This window comes from Neopelma chrysocephalum, unplaced genomic scaffold, assembly GCF_003984885.1.
Source record: "Neopelma chrysocephalum unplaced genomic scaffold, ASM398488v2 Primary Assembly neopelma1_25, whole genome shotgun sequence".
Classification (NCBI taxonomy): Eukaryota; Metazoa; Chordata; class Aves; order Passeriformes; family Pipridae; genus Neopelma; species Neopelma chrysocephalum.
Window position 1 is genome coordinate 41,562,974 of NW_020897694.1, and position 18,315 is coordinate 41,581,288.

The 18,315-nt window shown below is 38.7% G+C and overlaps 1 protein-coding gene across 2 annotated transcripts in view; it reads left to right on the top strand.

Annotated features, from left to right (window-relative positions):
- Positions 1-371: 371 nt before the first annotated feature.
- Positions 372-18,315, top strand: part of ANKRD10 (ankyrin repeat domain 10) — a 37,685-nt gene continuing 19,741 nt past the window's right edge. The window contains exons 1-3 of one of the 2 annotated variants that reach the window (XM_027675081.1): positions 372-676; positions 6,468-6,620; positions 14,869-14,960. In XM_027675081.1, coding sequence (XP_027530882.1) covers positions 476-676; positions 6,468-6,620; positions 14,869-14,960 — 446 coding nt within the window. In that variant the 5' untranslated portion in view covers positions 372-475. The remainder of the gene's footprint in view (positions 677-6,467; positions 6,621-14,868; positions 14,961-18,315) is intronic. The other variant, XM_027675080.1, reaches the window with a different exon arrangement.

The following is an 18,315-nucleotide window of genomic DNA, read 5'->3' on the forward strand; positions in this document are numbered from 1 at the left end:
GAAGGAGCGAGGGGCAGAGGGAGAGAAGGAGCGAGGGGCAGAGGGAGAATGGAAAAGGGAGGGGGAAGGAGAGACGGGGGGCGAGGAGAAGGGAGAGAGGGAAGGGGGCCGAGAAGGGAAGAAGGGGGAACAGAGAGAGAGAGACGGAGGGAGGGGAGACAGAAGGAGAGGGAGGGAGAGAAAAGGAGAGGGAGGAATGGGAGAGATGGAGACGGAACGAGGGGGCAACCACGCACTCCCCGCCTAGCACCGCCCTCCCGCCCCCGCCTGGGCACCCCGAGGCCGCCCGGCCCCCCCCCGTGGGGGGGCGGAGCGGCGCTCGCGGCCCCGCCCCTCTCCCTTTGTGCCGAGGCCGCGCGCGCGAGCCGCAGTCGCCGCCGCTTCCCGCCCGGGCAGCGCGCGCCCGCCTGCTCGTTCGCTCCTTCTCCCCTGCCCCCCCTCCTTCCCATTCCTTCTCGCTGCTCTCCCGCTCGCCATGTCTCTGGGAGCCGGCCCCGAGGCGGGCTTCTCCAGTGAGGAGCTGCTGACCCTGCGCTTCCCCCTACACCGCGCCTGCCGCGATGGGGATCTGCCCGCCCTGTGCGCGCTGCTCCAGAGCTCGCCCCGCTCCGACTTGGCGGCCGAGGATTCCTTCTACGGCTGGACGCCCATCCACTGGGCCGCGCACTTCGGCAAGGTGGGGCCTGGCCGGGCTCGGCCGGCAGCGGGAGCGGGGGTGGGTATGGGAACGGGAAGGAGAAGGGGAAGGAGGGCGCGATTCCCGCTCGCGCGCAACGCGGCGCCATCTTTGCCCCTTGCGGGCGCCGCCGCCCCCCCCATTCCCTCACCGCCTCCTGCCGCTACTCAGGGAATCGGGCGAGACGGCAGCGGACAGCCGCGGCGCTTGGCTCCGTTCCTGCCTCCGCGGTCAGCGAGGCGGGGGTGGGCAGGTCACGGGGCTGGCACCACCTGCCGTCTCCGCATCACTCATCCCTTCCCCGCTGCCGGCGGCAGCCGCCCCCCTCCCTTCCCGGGTGACAGTGGGGGCCTCGCAGCCGGGCTTCCAGACGGTCCCCGGGCACCGGCACCGGGAGCCAATGGCGAGGAGCAGGGCAGGGGGCTCCTCCCACGCTGGTCCCCTCCGGATATCCCCGGCGGGCGCCGGCCATCCGGGCGGGAGGCACCGCCGAGGTGCGACCCCTTCCACGCCCTCTCGGATAATCTCCCGTGCCCTGTTTGACCCTCCACGGTTGACCCCCCCCTTCCCGGTTCGCTTGTTGCTTTGTCTGCAGGGTCTGTGTCGTCTTCGGGCTCCGCACCTGGAGACTGCTTTGTTGTGGTGCCCGTGTTATGACGACCGGCTCGTTGCGAGTGTGGGGAGAAGGCACTTGTGCCTGTGAGGCGCTCCTCCCTTGCCTTCAGGATGAAAAATAAATTGTAGTTTATATGGAGTTTTCTGTGTTGGCATCCTCGCAGTGCAGAAGAGGGTGAAACGTGGGAAGTAGGTCTGCCAACTTCACGTCTTAAAATGAATTAAATCTTAATTTCTTGATTTTTATATAGGCCTTTCCTGTTTCTGATGCAGTGAGTGTCCCAGCCTATGCAAAATTCCAGAGCAGAGGGTTGGGGTTTGGTGCTTTTTCCTCGTTGATTTGTCTAGGTTTGGAATTCGAGGGGCTTTTGTTTTTGTTCTCCCTCCCATTTCCAGTATACTTCTATTTGTTTATTGGTTGTGTGCCAGAGGAAAAGATTGATATACTCAGGCAGTTGTCATGGTTTATAAAATACATTAAGAGATGGTTTCTATATATTACATGATCTTATCTGCAGTGCTTCTTAGAGAAACGTTTTAGAAGCATAGCTAAGTAGTCCTTCAGTCCTAAAATAAAGCAAAACAAAAACCCTTAACCCACAAAATACAAAATGTAAGCCAGCCTTTTATGTGTTCAAAAAGAAGCTAATAATCTACACTCTGGAAAAACTGGAGTGCCTTAAATTTTATTGGGAAGTACACTCATATAAAATGTGAAGATAGTAATCCGTGTTACGGTCTTCTGTTTCCTTTTTCCATCTCATAAGAATTTCTTTTTGGTACTAGCTTGTGGCAGCCTTGCTTTTGCCTTGGCAGTGTACATGTTATATTGTGTTTTTTTTCTTTAAGCATCTTCAGCTCTCTGCCAACCATCTTAGGTTGTTGAATTTTTGTGTGCATTCTAGTTTCTACTGAAGAGACACTTGCAGAAACAGCAAACAAAGGGAACAAGTCAATCTGCAACATGTTGTGCTTTTATTTGCCATATTCAGTCTTAGGTATGGACAAAATTTGATTGATGGTGTTGTTACATATCGAGGGAAAAAAAATCTGACAAATGAATGAGACTTGGAAAGATGACCTAGGCTATAAATGGGTTTTATACAATTTTGCATATATGTACTTTCCTAAAAGCCTTCAGATCTAGGCAATTTCAATTTATGGAACTTATCTGTATCTTTTATAGTCTTGTTAGGTAGTGTTCCTTTCCCAGAGTCAAAGATTGTACAAAACGCTGAAAAAGTTACAGTAGTGTAATTGGGTCCCAAATCAGGCTTTGTGTTTCTGTCGCATAGTTACACTTTTTTTACCTTTCACCAGTTAATAGACTGTTGCTAGCAGTGACACAATAGCTGCTTTTAGTGGACAGTGAGGTGCATGTTTTATGTTCTTATTTATGGTTTTTTTTCCAAATTCACTTTCATCAAAGCCAAATGGAGAGTTCTTCTGTTTCTCAAAGTACCACAGATATCAAATATTAGTTTCTGAAGTGTTCATTAATAGTTACTGAATAGGAATCTTCCTCTTCACTTCTTTGTTTCTCTAGATTTCATGGGATTTTCACTTGTTTGGGTTCTTTCTTTTTTCTGAAAGAAATTAAATGGTGACAGAACTTAATTTCTGTCTGTCTGTCTGTCTGATATAGGACCATTTAGCAACATGGTCCACCAAACATGTATTGGTTCTAACTGCAGCTCTGTAGCATGATGAAATGACAAAACTGATGTAGTTCCTTTCTGGAAGAAGTCCTTCTGGAACAACTCATAAGCAGTGACATCTAAACCAGTCCATAGATGTACACACGTGTACATGAATAAAAAACAAGAGTCTGAGTTTGATGAACTTTACTAGCATTGAGATGTTTCTTTACCTGTCCCTTTACCTGTTGTACAGGTTGAACATGAAAGATGGCCCTGGCTGTATCAAAAGACAGTACAAAATAATTTTACAGTTAAGCTGTGTACAACTACATTCTTGCACAAAGGTGTAGATGTGCTTCAGTAAGGAAGTAGCAGCAACAGTCAAGTTGGTTATAAATGAATATGTGGAAGAGGAAAGGTAGGGGGGAACACTGATGTAACACTAGGACCAGTAAAAATGGAGTCTCTTAAGACTAAAAATGAAAACACAGTATTCTTGAATAACTTACTCTGAAACATACTTTTACAGCTTGCAAGTAATAAATAAAATACCAGCAAATTCAATTGGACATGATAGATATTGCAAGTAGTGTTTCGGGTTGTAATATCTGGGGCTTTAATGACAACATGGGCCTCCTTTTAGAGTTAGTAGCAAGTCCAGATTTACTTGCTGTGTGGAGTACCTGTGGAGTTTGCATTTTCAGGACATTCCCTGACTGCAGAGAACTGCTTGTCTCCTGAGATGTGAATTAATTCCCATTAGAGTTGCTGTATTCTAATTAGAGTTAATTATGTAGTGCCCTAAATTACCCTGGCATTCTGTAGGTTTCTGAGACAATGGGTCAGAATGTAGAATTGTTAACAGTCTAAAAAAGCTACCAGAGAGGTAGAAAATGAAGGACTTGCATAAAAATCAAAGTCGCTGTTAATTCAGTTTGTTTTGTACTAACCTTAATTTAATTTTTAATCACTTGCATGTGAATTTTTATGTTCTCTGACCACATCTATTTGCTTGTGCTCTTCTGCTTTTATTTTTTTTTTTTTTTGGCATTTGACTATTTACATTATAGGAAGCACAATAGTGTTAAGTACGTTTTGTTGCTTTTGGAACAAAAGTAGTACAGATAAAAATGACCATCTTTTTCTTGGCCAATCTTTGACGCCTATGCAGGGACCTGTCTTTATTCTTGACCAAATCAATTTAACCTCTGCTTTAAGTTATACATTGGAAAATATCTGCTGTATTAAATTTAGGTTATTTAATGAAAGTGGACTTGTGTGTCCTGCTATCAAGCATAAATTATCAAGTGAAGTATTGTTTTTTGTCATGTTGACTTTTCCTGTCCATGGATGTAATTACATTTATACCTCATTCTTCCATAATGTTGGAAGAAGCATGTTTTTGTGACAGCCATGTTACAGGAGACCCACATTTCAGCTTTTAATGAGTTGAAATGTCTTCTTTGTTAAAGCACTGTCAGAGAATGTTAAAAAAAAAAAAAAGGCAAGCAAACCCAACATTTAAAGATGAAGTTGTACAGAAAATAATGATGTGGAGCCATCTTATAGAACAGATTTAAACAGTGCAAGATAGCGCTAGTGAATGAGTTTCTGGTTTTCCCTTTTCAGTTGATGGGCTGTAATGCCTGTCTAATTATGGAATTCTTTCAGACCGGTGCCCGTGCAGGAAATATTATTCTTTCCTGAATTTGTAATGCTTGTCTGAAGTGTTTTCAAATTAACTCCATTCAAAGTCTATTTTTTTAAAAACTGGCTGAAATTTATTTTTGTTTGCAGTTGCAGTAGATGCTCTTGGTGTAGCAGGATGTTTTTTCCCATCACATGACAATAACTAGTGTTACAATTTAATTAATAATTACTAAGGGTTAACAGCAATATTAGGGGTACTAACATGTGAACATCAAGGAAAGTCTAAGATTGACAAACACAAAGTGTATTTGAGTAGTCTAGCATTAGAATTATATGTTTGCTTACACTAGTTCTTTGATGTAATTTTTTTTCCAGAAAAAGTGCTTGTTTTCTTTTGGAAAGGTACTTTATCTTTGGTAATATTGAGGTTTATTCATTAATATGGCAGTATTCCAGTTACCCTCACCCTTACTTCATGCAATTAGTGAGTTAATGTCCAGCCTTAACTTCATTACAGTCCAAAAAAAGTACTTTTGTATATCCTGAAGGATAGGGTTCATATGCGTTTGTTTGGACTATATAAGGGAAGAAAACAATTGAAGTTCACAATGTATTTGCAAAACTAATATAAAATGATTAATTACAGTGGTTGGTGGTTACCTCATATATGTAATTCAGCAAGGTCAAGAATTCACAGGTTAAAAGAGGGAGAAAGAAAGGCTGACATACAGAAACGGAAGAATGTTGTAATCCTGCTGTTGATGTTTCTATCTGAATCAAGCTGCAAGCCCACATTCGGGTGCTTTTTAATTGTTCGTTTATGGACAGACTACTCCAAAGCTGTGATATGGCTGATGTTTCCTTTAACTGTGAGAGACCGAGAGACCCATAGATTTTTGGTTTATATGAACCAATGCCTTGAGCCAGTGTGGGATTATTATGTGTGTGTGCAGTGGTGTTTGTTTTCTAACCGCAGTTAATGGATGCCTAGACCAAACTGTTTATTTCAGCATAGTGCATTCCTTTTCCTTTCAACAAGAAGACAATGTTACTGTGTGACAGGAAAGGAGCGTTGTTTTGACTGCTTTTTCAAGTTGAGGTCATTGTGGCTGTGGTTTGCCTAGTTTCTACAAATGAGATGTTATGAGCATTTAAAAATAGTATCTGATTATCTGACGCTTCTGGTTAGTATTTTGGGAAAATAAAAGTCAGAATATAGTGGGACAAAATACTGCAATTTTTTAAAACAAAATTTTTTTTTTTTTGTGTTGCCACAAACATGCAACCTGTTTTTTTTTTTAACGGCTCCTCATCTGTAATAACAGGAAATGGTGGGAGAAATGTATTCCTTTTGTAGATTTAGCATACTAGATATTATTAAGAATTAGTTTTCATTACTAATCTTCTGTCACTCCAGGAAAACATTAAAGAAATAAAAAACCTTGTGTTTTTCTGATTTACCTTTCTCTAAACTCTTCTGAGAGTACGTCTATGTATCTCCTGACAACGCTCTTGTTTTGGCAAATGTTACCTAATGATGTCTGGTTAGTATCATTATTTTTTTTTCCTCCTTAACAGAAGTGAGCCAAATAGCTCTTGTAGTTAGATCTGAAGTATTTATGTCCTTTTTTCCCTTTTCCTGAAAAGAAATGTGGAATTCAGTTCTGTAGGTGAGAAGTACTTTTGAGATATAGTCTATACCCAAAGGAGGGAGGAGTCAAGGAGGAGGGGGATATCCTAAATCTCATATTTTCTCTTGTTTTGCATCCATGTAGTCCTACTAGGAAGTTTAGCTTTTCTTGGATTTATGTATTTATTTAGCGCATGCTAATTGTCATAGCACATCTTTGTAACATTTTTGGTTTTATTCCCTCATGTCTTTAAAGCTGGAGTGCCTAATGCAGTTAGTAAGAGCTGGAGCTTCTGTAAATGCCAGTACAACCCGTTTTGCTCAAACACCAGCCCACATTGCTGCTTTTGGAGGACATCCACAGTGCCTGAATTGGTTGATCCAAGTGGGGGCCAACATAAACAAACAGGTATGGATTCACGTGTACTTCACCTATGCATATAGTTTTGGAAGAAGTGTCTTGATCCCTTTCTATGACATATGTGATCCTTACATTAACATACAGATACTTTATTTTTAACATCAGCTGAAGTCAAATGACTTAATTATTAGCTATAGACCTTTTACATTAGAGTAGAGATAGGACTAATAAATGTCCTTTAAGCTTCTAGGGGTTTGGAGGACATTTGTTTTAGGAATTGACATCTTGCTACTTCTTCAACAAAATGGTAATGCTGCTTTGGTATTGGCAGCATTAGCAAATATTCTGATATTGTAGTGCTGCTTTAGGGGCGAGAAAGAAGGCTAGTGAGGAATATAATACGTACTAAATATGCTAAGAATTGGAAAATTCGCCATTACCTACAGAACCATGAGACCCTTATGGTGCTTCATGATTTAGTCACACATCTAACTAGTAAGGTCTGCTGTGGTTTTATTTTAAGGTGCACATGGCTTTATGTTTTTTTTTCTTTTTAGATTATTTCCAAAGCTTTTCTAGTAACTTCTTGAAAATAGATCAGAAACATGTACTTTACTAACAAAGAATGAATGGATGACTTAAATTTTTTTTTTTACTATAATTTTTCATTACTTTTACTGGGAGTATGTAATTTATTTGGTAGCAGAGAGTACATAAATATAGCAAAATACCTGTAAAGAACTGTTGTACTCTGGTGCAGTAACAGAATTGGGTGTTTAAAATCTATCATATTTTTGAAGAAAATGTTTGAAGTTCTGAATGAATCTATTATGTATGCTGGACATACATAACATATACCTTTTTAATGGTGATAAAAAGTATTTTTAATAATATTCTATGAGAGTGATTGATACTACAGCATATGCTGTTATTGAAAGCTGTGGTATAGCACAGCATCTGTAAAATGTCTGGCCTATTAAATGTTATATCATACTTTTCTTAAAATATTTAATGGCCAGACTTTGTTTTACATGCAGTAGAGTTAAGCTAAGTCTGCTGAAGAACTTAAACACTTGCATTTCTAGAGTTTGGTTCTTTTTTTTTTTAAGCTATGCAAAAATAAGAAATGGGGAAGTTTGTGTTGAGTTTTCAGAAAAGAAGGCTGGTGCATTGAGAACAGCTGTGAGACACCAGGAGAATTGTAGAAACAATGAAGGTGACTGGATGCAGAGGCTATAGATCGCATCTTCTCCTTGATACCTGACAAAAGTAACTTATGCAATAAGTTATTGCTGCATAGTGGTAGAATCTTCAGAAGAGAAAATACAAGAACTATAAATGCATCTGGAGACCAGGTAAGAATGTAAAGAAACGGTGATTAGAGAGGAAACATGGCATGCACTGAATAAAGATGTACAAATAACTGCTAAATGAGAAGAGAAGAATGAATGAAAATGAATGAATGAGAAGAATGAAAGTTTCCAGCTATGAGGATAAAGAGAAGAACTGACCAGTGAGGTTGAAATGGAGTTGAAGAACAAGCTTGCTGTCCTGGAACATGATGGGGGGAAAAAAAAATCACATGTAGTGAGTGAGGTTGTAGCAAAGAAGAAAGTAGCAGCTAGCCTCCAGAAGAAGAGAAGAGAGTGGAGAGATCTCTCCATGGGCTGAGGGCAACATGCAGAGGACTGTAAAAGAAAGCAGAAGGCAGTATAATATGCAGTTAAAAGTGGGCAGGAGATTCATTCCAGCTTAAAGAAGTCACCAAGGCAAGCCAGTGACTTGGGAGTCTATATATTAGTGGTTTGTCAGCAGAGCAAATGGTCCTCCACAGGAGGAAGAGTACTTTGGTTTTTGAGTTCAGATAGTGATGATAGTATCTTATAGGCTTCTAAGGGCAGACTTAGGTACTGACAGGCCAAGGACACAACAGAGATGGGTACTGAGAGCTGACACTGTGGGCACCTTGTGTGTTGTTAATGGTAGGCTCAAGTTGCACTTGAATGTAGTAGCTTTTTTTTTTCCCCCCACAAAATACTAACTGAACATACAATAAGAGGCATTTCAGACTCAGTTTGGTGACAAAGTAAGATACCTCTGGTTAATTTAAAATAGTAGTAGAAACAAGAATGTTTTTCAAGTTTTGTTAGGATGCAACTGGTCAGTCACACTGGTTTCACATGCACGAGCGCTGAAAGCTAGGCAATGTGCCTTCATGATACCTAAAGCAGAAAACTCATCCCACAGATAGTTGGATACATGGCTATGTAAAGCACAGTGCATGCTTTGCTCTCTCCAATTCCTTCAGCTGTTTATTAAATTGCAGTCAAATTCTACTAATCTTGTTTGATTTCAATTCCTGAAATGATCTTGGTTCCTTTTTTTAACTTGCAAGCATCTTCAGGTGATCATCTAGGGCTTCCACCCACACTTTTGAGCTATTGGAGCACTATTTCCTGATGTGTATTTTGTTTATTCCTTCCAGCTCGCTGACTGATGCTGTACTCCAAACAGACATAGTCACTGGCTATTGCTTGTGTGAGGACAAGTGTTCCATGGACACTGGATACAAAACACATGCTGAGAAAGATCTGGGAATACTTGATATTTAAACTAGTAAACTTTCCTTCCAAACTGACTCCTGGTCATTGGCTACAGACTAACCCATCACTTCTGGAAAAAGAAAAGGATAGCTTCTGAAAAGGAATCCACTCAAGTCTCTCAGTTTTAACGTAAACCTCCGGTACTCAGTAGAATTTGCATGCATGCTTTCTCATATCTGCCCTGAGGTATTGTACTGTAGCCCATGCTGCCAGCCCTTTAGGAAAACTTAAAAATGTCTTATCTTCTTGCTGGTGACAGCTGCCCTGGACACTTCTGAGGCAGCAGCAGTGAAGGACAAATGCTGAAAAGTGCTTGTCCCAATTGTCCTTTGCTCCCCAGATAGGTTTTCTGAGTGTATCCTATGATGCCTAGCCCTCTTACATAACTGTGTGTGCTGGCTAGAACCATCTCTGTGATCAGTGAGCAGTTCTCCCCCTGCCCCGACTCACCATAAAAAATGCACAGGAGGAAAGCTGAAGTGCCAAGCAATGGTCTGACTGTTTTTACCCAGCAGTGAACCCAAAAGAATGTCCTGCTGTTTGGGTTTGGGTTTTTTTCAGTGGGCAATGCCTGCTAATAGTTCTTAGTAATGTGACTCAAGACCTGCACTTGGCTGCCTGCCTGCTCTAGTTCACTGTAATAGTACAAAGCAATTATGTTGCTACTTTTCCTGAGGATTTTTTTCTGTTTTATCCTTGTCACAACACAGATTGATTCTGGGCTGTTGTACATATTAACACCAGATAATCATGAGTACTGTTTGATTTAGAAGACTATTAACTTTCATTTAAATACTTTTTTCCCTCTAGCCTCAGCCTATTAAACATGTCTATTGTATGTTACCTGTGTTGATTGGCCAAAAAGTTTTGTGTGGCCTGTCGTAAAGAGAAGGGAAAAGAAATACTGCATCCTTACAGGTGATGCAACTTAATTTTCGTGCAGTCAGTTATCATCACATGGCAGTGATGGCAGATTTAGGAGGGTTAGATTACCCGTACTAGCAAGGACTGCAAACATGCTGATATCCTTGGTGGGGAGGAAAAAAACCACTCATTATTTTGGTATGTTATAGTTTTGTATTTTAAACAACAATTTGGATTAAATCCAGATAGGAATATCCCATCAGTTCTCATTTGCACTCAAAATTCAGAAGGAGAAACAATCACAAATTCAAAGCATTCTTAGCAAAGACTGAGGAAAAGTACTCAATGTTCTTTAGTTTCTGCTTCCTAGCTTCAGAAAGGCTGCTGAGTCTAAGACATCTGAATAGTTTCTGGAAATGTGATCATCTGATAGAACTTGAAATTCAGTCAGTTGAGTTTAGGAATTGAGTTAGTTTGTTTCTTATCAGGTAAAACAGTGCTTCTCTATCTTAGTGAGATATCATTGGAAGTGTTTTACAAGTGCTTGCACAGTGTTGAGGTTTAACCTCAGTAGACACCTAAGCACCACACAGCCACCTCCTTGTTCCCCCCACCCAGTGAGTTGAGGGGAGAATCAGAAGGGAAGTGTCAGAAAACTCATGGGTTGAGATAAAGGCAATTTAACAGGTAAAAAAAGGAAGAAAAGAAAAACAAATCCAAGAAAAATCAAGTGATGATAAAAGCCTCACCACAACCAGAAAAGCTTAGTTGCTCACCAGTAGCTGACTGATACCCAGTCAGTGCCCAAGCAATGACAGCCCTGGCGAACTTCTCCCCCCACCTGCCACAGCTTGTCTTGCTGAGCATGATGTCATATGGGACAGGATAATCCTCTGGTCAGTTTGGATCAGTGGTCCCAGCTGTGCCATGTCCCAGCCCACTCCTAGCTAAAACTTTGGATTTGTGCCCAAAGCCATGTTTTTAGTACACCAAAAAACCTTACTAGCTGCTCTGAAGAAAATTAACTCTGTGCCAGCTAAAACAGTACAAATAGTTGAAAGTTTTCAGTGTAAATGTGTATGGGAGCTTTTTATTTTAAAAACAAATATCTACAGGTAAGTTGGTTTTGGATTTTGGTTGGGGAGGGGTTGGGTTGGGTGTTCTTTTTGTTTGTTTTTTTAATAAATGGAAGGGGTGTAAAGGTACCAGTGAGTGAAATTACCTGAATCATATCCAGGGACTTGGAACTTGGAGAACAAAATGGGAAATGTCCTCTGAATTCACCAGGAAGATCCTCAAGCCAACGGAAGTTTGGGTCCCAAAAAGACAGAAAGAGGGAAAGTGGAGTAAAAAATGGCTTTGGAATGAACTGAAAAAATACATCTAAAAGAGACCTGGGAATAAGCAGCAAGTTTGAGAAAAGTATTTAATCAGTAGAGGAAATGTCTTTTGAGATTAAGCAGCATAATGAGGAATTGCAAACTGATTAGTCAGGCTGAGATAGATTTACTGATTAAAGGAAAAAAAGCAAAAGACTCTCCAGCCACATAAATAAAAATACAATAAGGAAGGAAGCCAAATACTTATTCAGTAAAATGAAAAGTCAAAGGTAATCTAGACGTGACCCCAAGGTAGAGAAGACTACCCTTGTCTTTGTGAAAGGATAGCCATGCTTCTCCAGGGGAAAGGAAGAAGGTGTTCATCAGGAAGTTGCAAAAAATGTGTGTCTAATGCTTCATGACTTTTTGTCATTTCTTCAGAAGTACTGTACACAAAATAGTTTCCACAGAAACAAATGTGTTATCTTGAATGCTAAATTAATGAAACTTAGTTGGCGTTTCTGCTTATTTATTTTTAGTGTGACTTCTAGATAGTGAGACAAGTGTTAGAAGAGAAGGGTAAATGGGACCTTGACAAGTTCTGCTCTTGGTATGAAAGGCCAATACATGTTATTGATGCTTCCCTTCCTGCAATATTACTACAAAAGGGATTATATCAGACTGAAGCACATATGGGAAGTGTGAACAATTTAAACGATTATGAGGTATTGACAAGGATAATTAGGAATTTGTAGAACCCCTCAAAATAACTTCTTTTGCTCCGCATGGCCAGAAAAATACGAAAATGTGCCAGCAAGCTAGACCCTGAACTGTTCTCAGAAGCTTCTTGGGAAAAACTGTTACTTTGTTTTTTGTTTGGTCACATTGATTCCAATTGTTGAATCAAAACAGGATTGTTCTGATGCTCATACAGAGCACTTTAGTTTCCTTTTTGGATGCATTGTAAAATAAGTAAATTTAAAAGCCATTTTTCAGTGGCCTGTTATTTTTTCTTTTCAGTCTAGCTCATAATCCAGAGATAATTTGTTAGCAGAGCTAGGAGAGTAGTTCAGAAACTATTTCAGTGCCCCTTAGGAGAATGTCAAAGGAAGATAATAGTAGTGATGGCTGAAATTTAAGTGCTGTAATTAAAAGGAATGCTATAAAAATCTAAATATGTGTATTCTGTCATTTTCTAAGTATTTTCTCAATTCCTTAGCTTTTCTGGGCCAGTGATTGAAAGCAGTCCTTCTCAAGATGTATATTCTCTTCTGTGATACTAATGTTCTTCCACTTGGTGATGGAATCTTTAGCTGCTACAAGCTTAGCTCATGCTAATGCAGTGGTGAAGAGTCCTTTTGCAAAGGTCTTTGCTCATCTTTTTTGTGTTTCTCCGCAGCAAGACTTCATAATGCAGTTCTCTAGGTCTTGCTGTGGACAGTATGCTAGTTTTATGGGGCTAGTAGAGATTTTTGTCATGTTTATCACATTCATGGCTAGTTGAGCTGACTTTCCCTAAACTGAACCTCTTTTAACTGAGGGTTGGTTTTGTAAATACTAATGTTGAGCACAAGAGGCAAATTACTTCTTTTCTACACTTTTACCTCTTTAACAAAAAGGGGGGTAAGGGGCAGGCTGGGGGGAGAAAACAATAACAGAATGATGAATGAAAGACAGCTTCCATGATTGGAAAATTTATTACACTAGCAAGAAAATTTTTCAAGAGAAATTAGTACCAAATGAATTTGCATGTGTGATAGTTAATGTAATTGTATCCTCTGTTAAACTTCTCTGTCTTCCTATTACTTCAGGAAAACTTATAAATAGGAGAAATTACATAAACTTCATTGGAAAGCAGTCTTCTATCCATCAGCTATAGACAACCATTTTGGAAGGAGGGCTGTATGGCTCTTTTATAATCTCTAAGCAATTTTCTGCTCTTTTCTGTCTCCAAACTTTGTCAGCCTCAGCAATTTTCCTTAGTTTATAAGAAAGTAAACTTTGTCTGGTACCATTATTGTTCCCTGCTAGGTGTGCTAGATAGTTCACTGTTTGGCTGAATATCTATCTTAAGCACTGATAAACTGGCCTACTCAGTGAATTTGTAACTCATTATAAAAATATTTTACCATGAAATAAAATTGCCAAATTGGAAATTAAGAGTACATAACACATAATCCAAAATTCATTTTCAAGTTATATTTACATGGTCTAAAAGATGTGATTAAACTTCTCAAAAGCTTGGCAAAGAATTTAAAACTTTGGTACTTCCTATCTATTAAGGTGGTAGTATGATTATATTTTGAATATAATCACATTTCAAATAGGGCTTAAGTATAACCAGTACTGTAGAGTTAGGCATAACCACTGTTGTGTGTAAAGGCTGGTGAGTCAGTAAGGTGCTGTGTTAATTTAATGTAGCTAGTGTTGATATTTTAATAAAAGGAACGGGGAAGCAGAACTGAGGCACCTACAGTTAGAACATGTTTAATATTAGTCAAACAGACCAGTAAAGTCCATCAGAAGTTTGGAGAGAAAGAGGCTGGGGAAGAAAACAAAAAAAATCTTTGCTATCCACTGGAAGTGTTAAGGATTGTGATGATTAAATCATGTTAACAAACCAATAACAACATTTACTTGCTACTTCAAGGCAATGTTTCATTACAGATTCTTCTCTGTTGTTCTTAATACTGGTGCTTAATTGCAAGTACTGTGTTTCCTCTGCAGCCTGTAGATCACAATGCATGGAATTTACTTGCTGCTTGCTTGGATTTGTAAAATTGCTGTAGATTCTCCCTGTTGTGAAGATGGTTGGTAGGGAGCAGTTGCCTGAAAAGCCTCCCAGTATGTTTACACATAATCAAAAAGACTAAATGATTGGATGTGCTGGTTAATACTAATGGAATGTAAATACACAAAGAAAATCAGAAAAGACAACTATGTAGGATGTGGGTCAATATTTATGTCTTGGGAGAGATTTGACCTGTCCTATGAATGCTGGGCATAACTCTGTTACAGTAGAGTTCTGCATACATACTCCTCTCCTCCTCCAGTAGACTGAGGGAGCAACACAGGACTGTGTAAGTGTATCAACCAGATCTGAAAGCAGTACAGTCCCAACAAGCTCAGCCTTGTTGCTTCTGAGTTCAGGATGGCTTGCTCAGTCCAACAGTATTGGGACACAAAGTGCTAGGAGATAAAGGTGTTAGTATACCTTGTTGTGGTGCTATATGTTGCGGGGGGGTTTAACAAGTTTTGCTGAATATGACTGCTGATTGCCTAGTTAGGCTTATCTTGTGAGTTAAATGCCCTTTGTGTTTTTCTTGCTAAATATCTAATGTACATGGCAGCCTACTGCAAACTTTAAAGTAATGATAAAGTACCTGATGTATTTGCTAGCTTATGTGTTGCTTTTATGTATCTGCTTTCTTAATTAATGTGAATAATGTAACAATAAGATTTTAATTTTTAGAAAGATAATGCTTGACAAAATGTAGTTTATCTTTACAGGATTATGTTGGTGAAACTCCTATTCATAAAGCAGCTCGATCTGGTAGTATGGATTCCATAAGTGCCCTTGTGGCTCATGGTGCGCAAATAGAGTAAGTGAGGTTTGGTTTTTTTGTTGTTGTTGATTGTTGTGTGTGTAGCTAACTAACTTAGACCAGTAAACATAGATACTAATTTCAGAAAGAAAAGTCAAAACAGCAGACACCTGATTAAAAGACAGCTAGACATGTTCAACTGTAATGAAGCCCAAGATGTTTTGCATGTCTAGTAATAAAGATTAATTTATTTAAATTATAACAGTGTACTGAAGTATTACAGCATTTATATCTGATACGTTATAATATTTATCACTCTTCTGTCAGATGACCCCAAATTGTATACTTTATTCAGCATGTAGTTATTTTTGCAACAAATCTCCACCTTGCACTGGTGAATAAATATAGAAAACAATGCAAAAGCAAAATTATGTGCAAAACAGCAATTCACACACTCTTTGCAGTTAGTTTAATACTGTTTGTTAGTGTATTGTGTATTTGCCCTGTTAACTTTTTTCTTTAAAGGTTTATGTACTGCAAAAACATTCAGAAAGCTCACAAACTTTTGCAGCTTACAGCATGGACAAAATGGATGCAGTGTTCACCTAGAAATGTTGAGTATAAGCTCTATGGCTTATAATAATGTCAATACTTAAGCAATTTGTTTTAATTAGAACTAGCTTTATTATCTGAAATGGTAACTAGTTACTGTATTTTTACCTGCAATATGAAACTGAAGTTGTGAGTGAAATAAGAATCATTTAGTTAATTTCCTGTTTTACCCTTTGGTTTCCATCTTACTGTTTTTGTAATGCTGCCCTGATAAATATACCATAAAATATAACTCTTTTCAGTGGTGTCATAGCATATTCAGGAAATACACTACCTTTTAAGTGAATAGTAGTGAATGAATTGCTTTATATGAAGGGATTGCTTCACAGAAAAATGAAATAAGCTGTCTCAGTTATTGAAAAGATCATGAAATCAGTCTTAAATTTATAAATTCCCATTTTGCTCTCACTTTCAGATATTTTAAAGATAAACTTGGATTTACATTTTACTGTGGAATTGAGCAAACCTTAATTATCATCATCAATTAGTATATAATTTTGTGGTTTTTACAAAGTAGCCAACCAAAAGAGAAGTTGTGGAACTGCATAAACCATGTGAAGTGAGTGATATCTGCCTTTGACCAAAGCTATTTGCAGCAGAAGTAGTGTAGATTTATAGCAGTTTTAGTGAACAGGAAATAATTTGAATTCTCAGTTTTTTAACTTTGAATTCCATCTATGTTTCAGTAGACTAGATTTGTCACAAGTTTTATAGGTTATTAAACATCAGATCCTATCCGGGAAATGGTAAAATCAGTGATGCAAATGCAATAGGCTTGTGGAGCAACCCATGTTTAGTCATTTAGAGGATAAGGACTTGGTCTTGTCAACTGAGAGAAGTAGCTATTGTCTGATAGGAGTGAGGATTCTTTTTCCATAAAATCCGGTTTTCAGGCTCAGTATGTTAAATTAGGCCAAATCAATGTATGTGCTTTTGACATTGGTTTATTTTGGGTCATCTGGGTTTGAAAACTGGCCCCATATTAATGGTTATGTTGATTTTCTGATTTTTGTAGAAACTTAAAAATGTAGATGCTCTTAAAGTTTTGACTCCTTTATTTTATGGCTCCAATTAGAAGAAAAGGAGAGGGATTTTAGCCATAAAATTGAGTTCTAATTTGTATATTTTAACTGAAATGATAATTAACTATATAAGACCAAGTCAAGACTTTTATTCAATACAGACCTGAGCACTATTGCTGATCTGTAGTGATGACGACTAAGACCTTTTTATTTTTACTGGGATTAGATCTTTTAATCCCGTTTTTTCTTTATTTCTTCATATAGTTGTGGTATCGAAATCTAGTTTTGTGAAGATGCAGAGAAATGTCCCTTGTGTCTGCAAATAGTCAGATATACTATTTTTACATGATATTTATAGTATACATCCAGAATTCACCATCCCTAGTTTTTTTAGCCAGTAGAACAGGGATGCTATTACATAAACACTAGTAATGAATAGTGTAACGTTGCAAGAAATGTATTCTTATTAATGACTGATTATTGAAATACTGCTGTTAAAATGAAGCAACTTAGACTAGTGTAATCTTGTTACCAGTTCCTATTTTATTCACTCCTTTGGTAATATTGGAAGCCAAAGAATATTGACAATAGTCCAGTTAAGGATAAAAGTAAGAATTTTAGTTTTAATGAAATGGCCTCACTTGAATTGTTCTGGTTTACTTTATGTCAGGCTTGTTAGTGTATTGCTTTTACAGAGAAAGATAGTATGTTGCAGCCTCTAAATTTCATTAAGCTGTTGCATTGTTTTCCTAATTGATGAGAGAGAATTTGGGTCTCTATTCCTGTGTAAATTTTTAATAATATTAAAAAATAATAATTGTACCCTAGTGAAAATATTTTGATTTTTTTGTGGTATTTACCTTTTCATTTTAGCTGAAGCATATTCTGTGCACAGTATGTCCTACAGCCATAAAAATGGTTGCTCCACTAACTATGGTATTCATGGACCCTTGAAGAGGGGGAAGCAGGTGGTCACAATGTCCTCATATGAGTGAAAAGGTTTGCTGTGTAACTGACTTTTTAATGTGGATAGTACCTTTTAAAGTATCCATAACTGCTGGATTTTCACTAAAAAGCATATTTATGCAATTTATGTATGGTTAATTGTGTTAATGGTTAATTATTTATTATGATGGTGATAGACAAGCGTCCACAGGTTTTTATGGAGTAAAAGCCTTCTTGGTGCCATGTTTTGTTTTGCTCTGTTACACTATTTTTTAAATGCTGTGTATTAATATAGTTATATAGATTGCATCACAGCATATATAAAAATATAAAATTCAGCTGTAAATACAGGACAGTGTTGAATCAAAAAAAGAATAAGCAGATGCAGATGTTAATTATCCTGACTGGAACTTCCTTCATTTTATGTCTATTTGCATTCAGTGCACTTGAGCATGTTGTCCACTTATTTCTGAATAAAAATTCTTCTGCAATTCTCAGTTAAGCAGTTGTGTACTCCTTAGTTTCTTGTTTTAGAGCTACGAGGGAAGTTTCAAACACTGTATTATCCTGGGATAGAGAGGTGTAACTTGTGGAATGGGATGTGGCTTGGTATGCAGCCATCCAATTGCACACAAGTATTTGCCTGCTTTATTGATCAAAATGCTTGAATAGTATCATAGGAAAGCTTTTTATTTGTCTGCAAGAAATCTTAAGGTTTTGGGGGAAATTGGTTTGTATACCACGATGGGATGTTACAAGACCCCAAAGAGATACTTTCTTTCCAATTTCTTATACTCTGGTCTCCAGGTTTGAGGAGAAGAACTGACATGCTG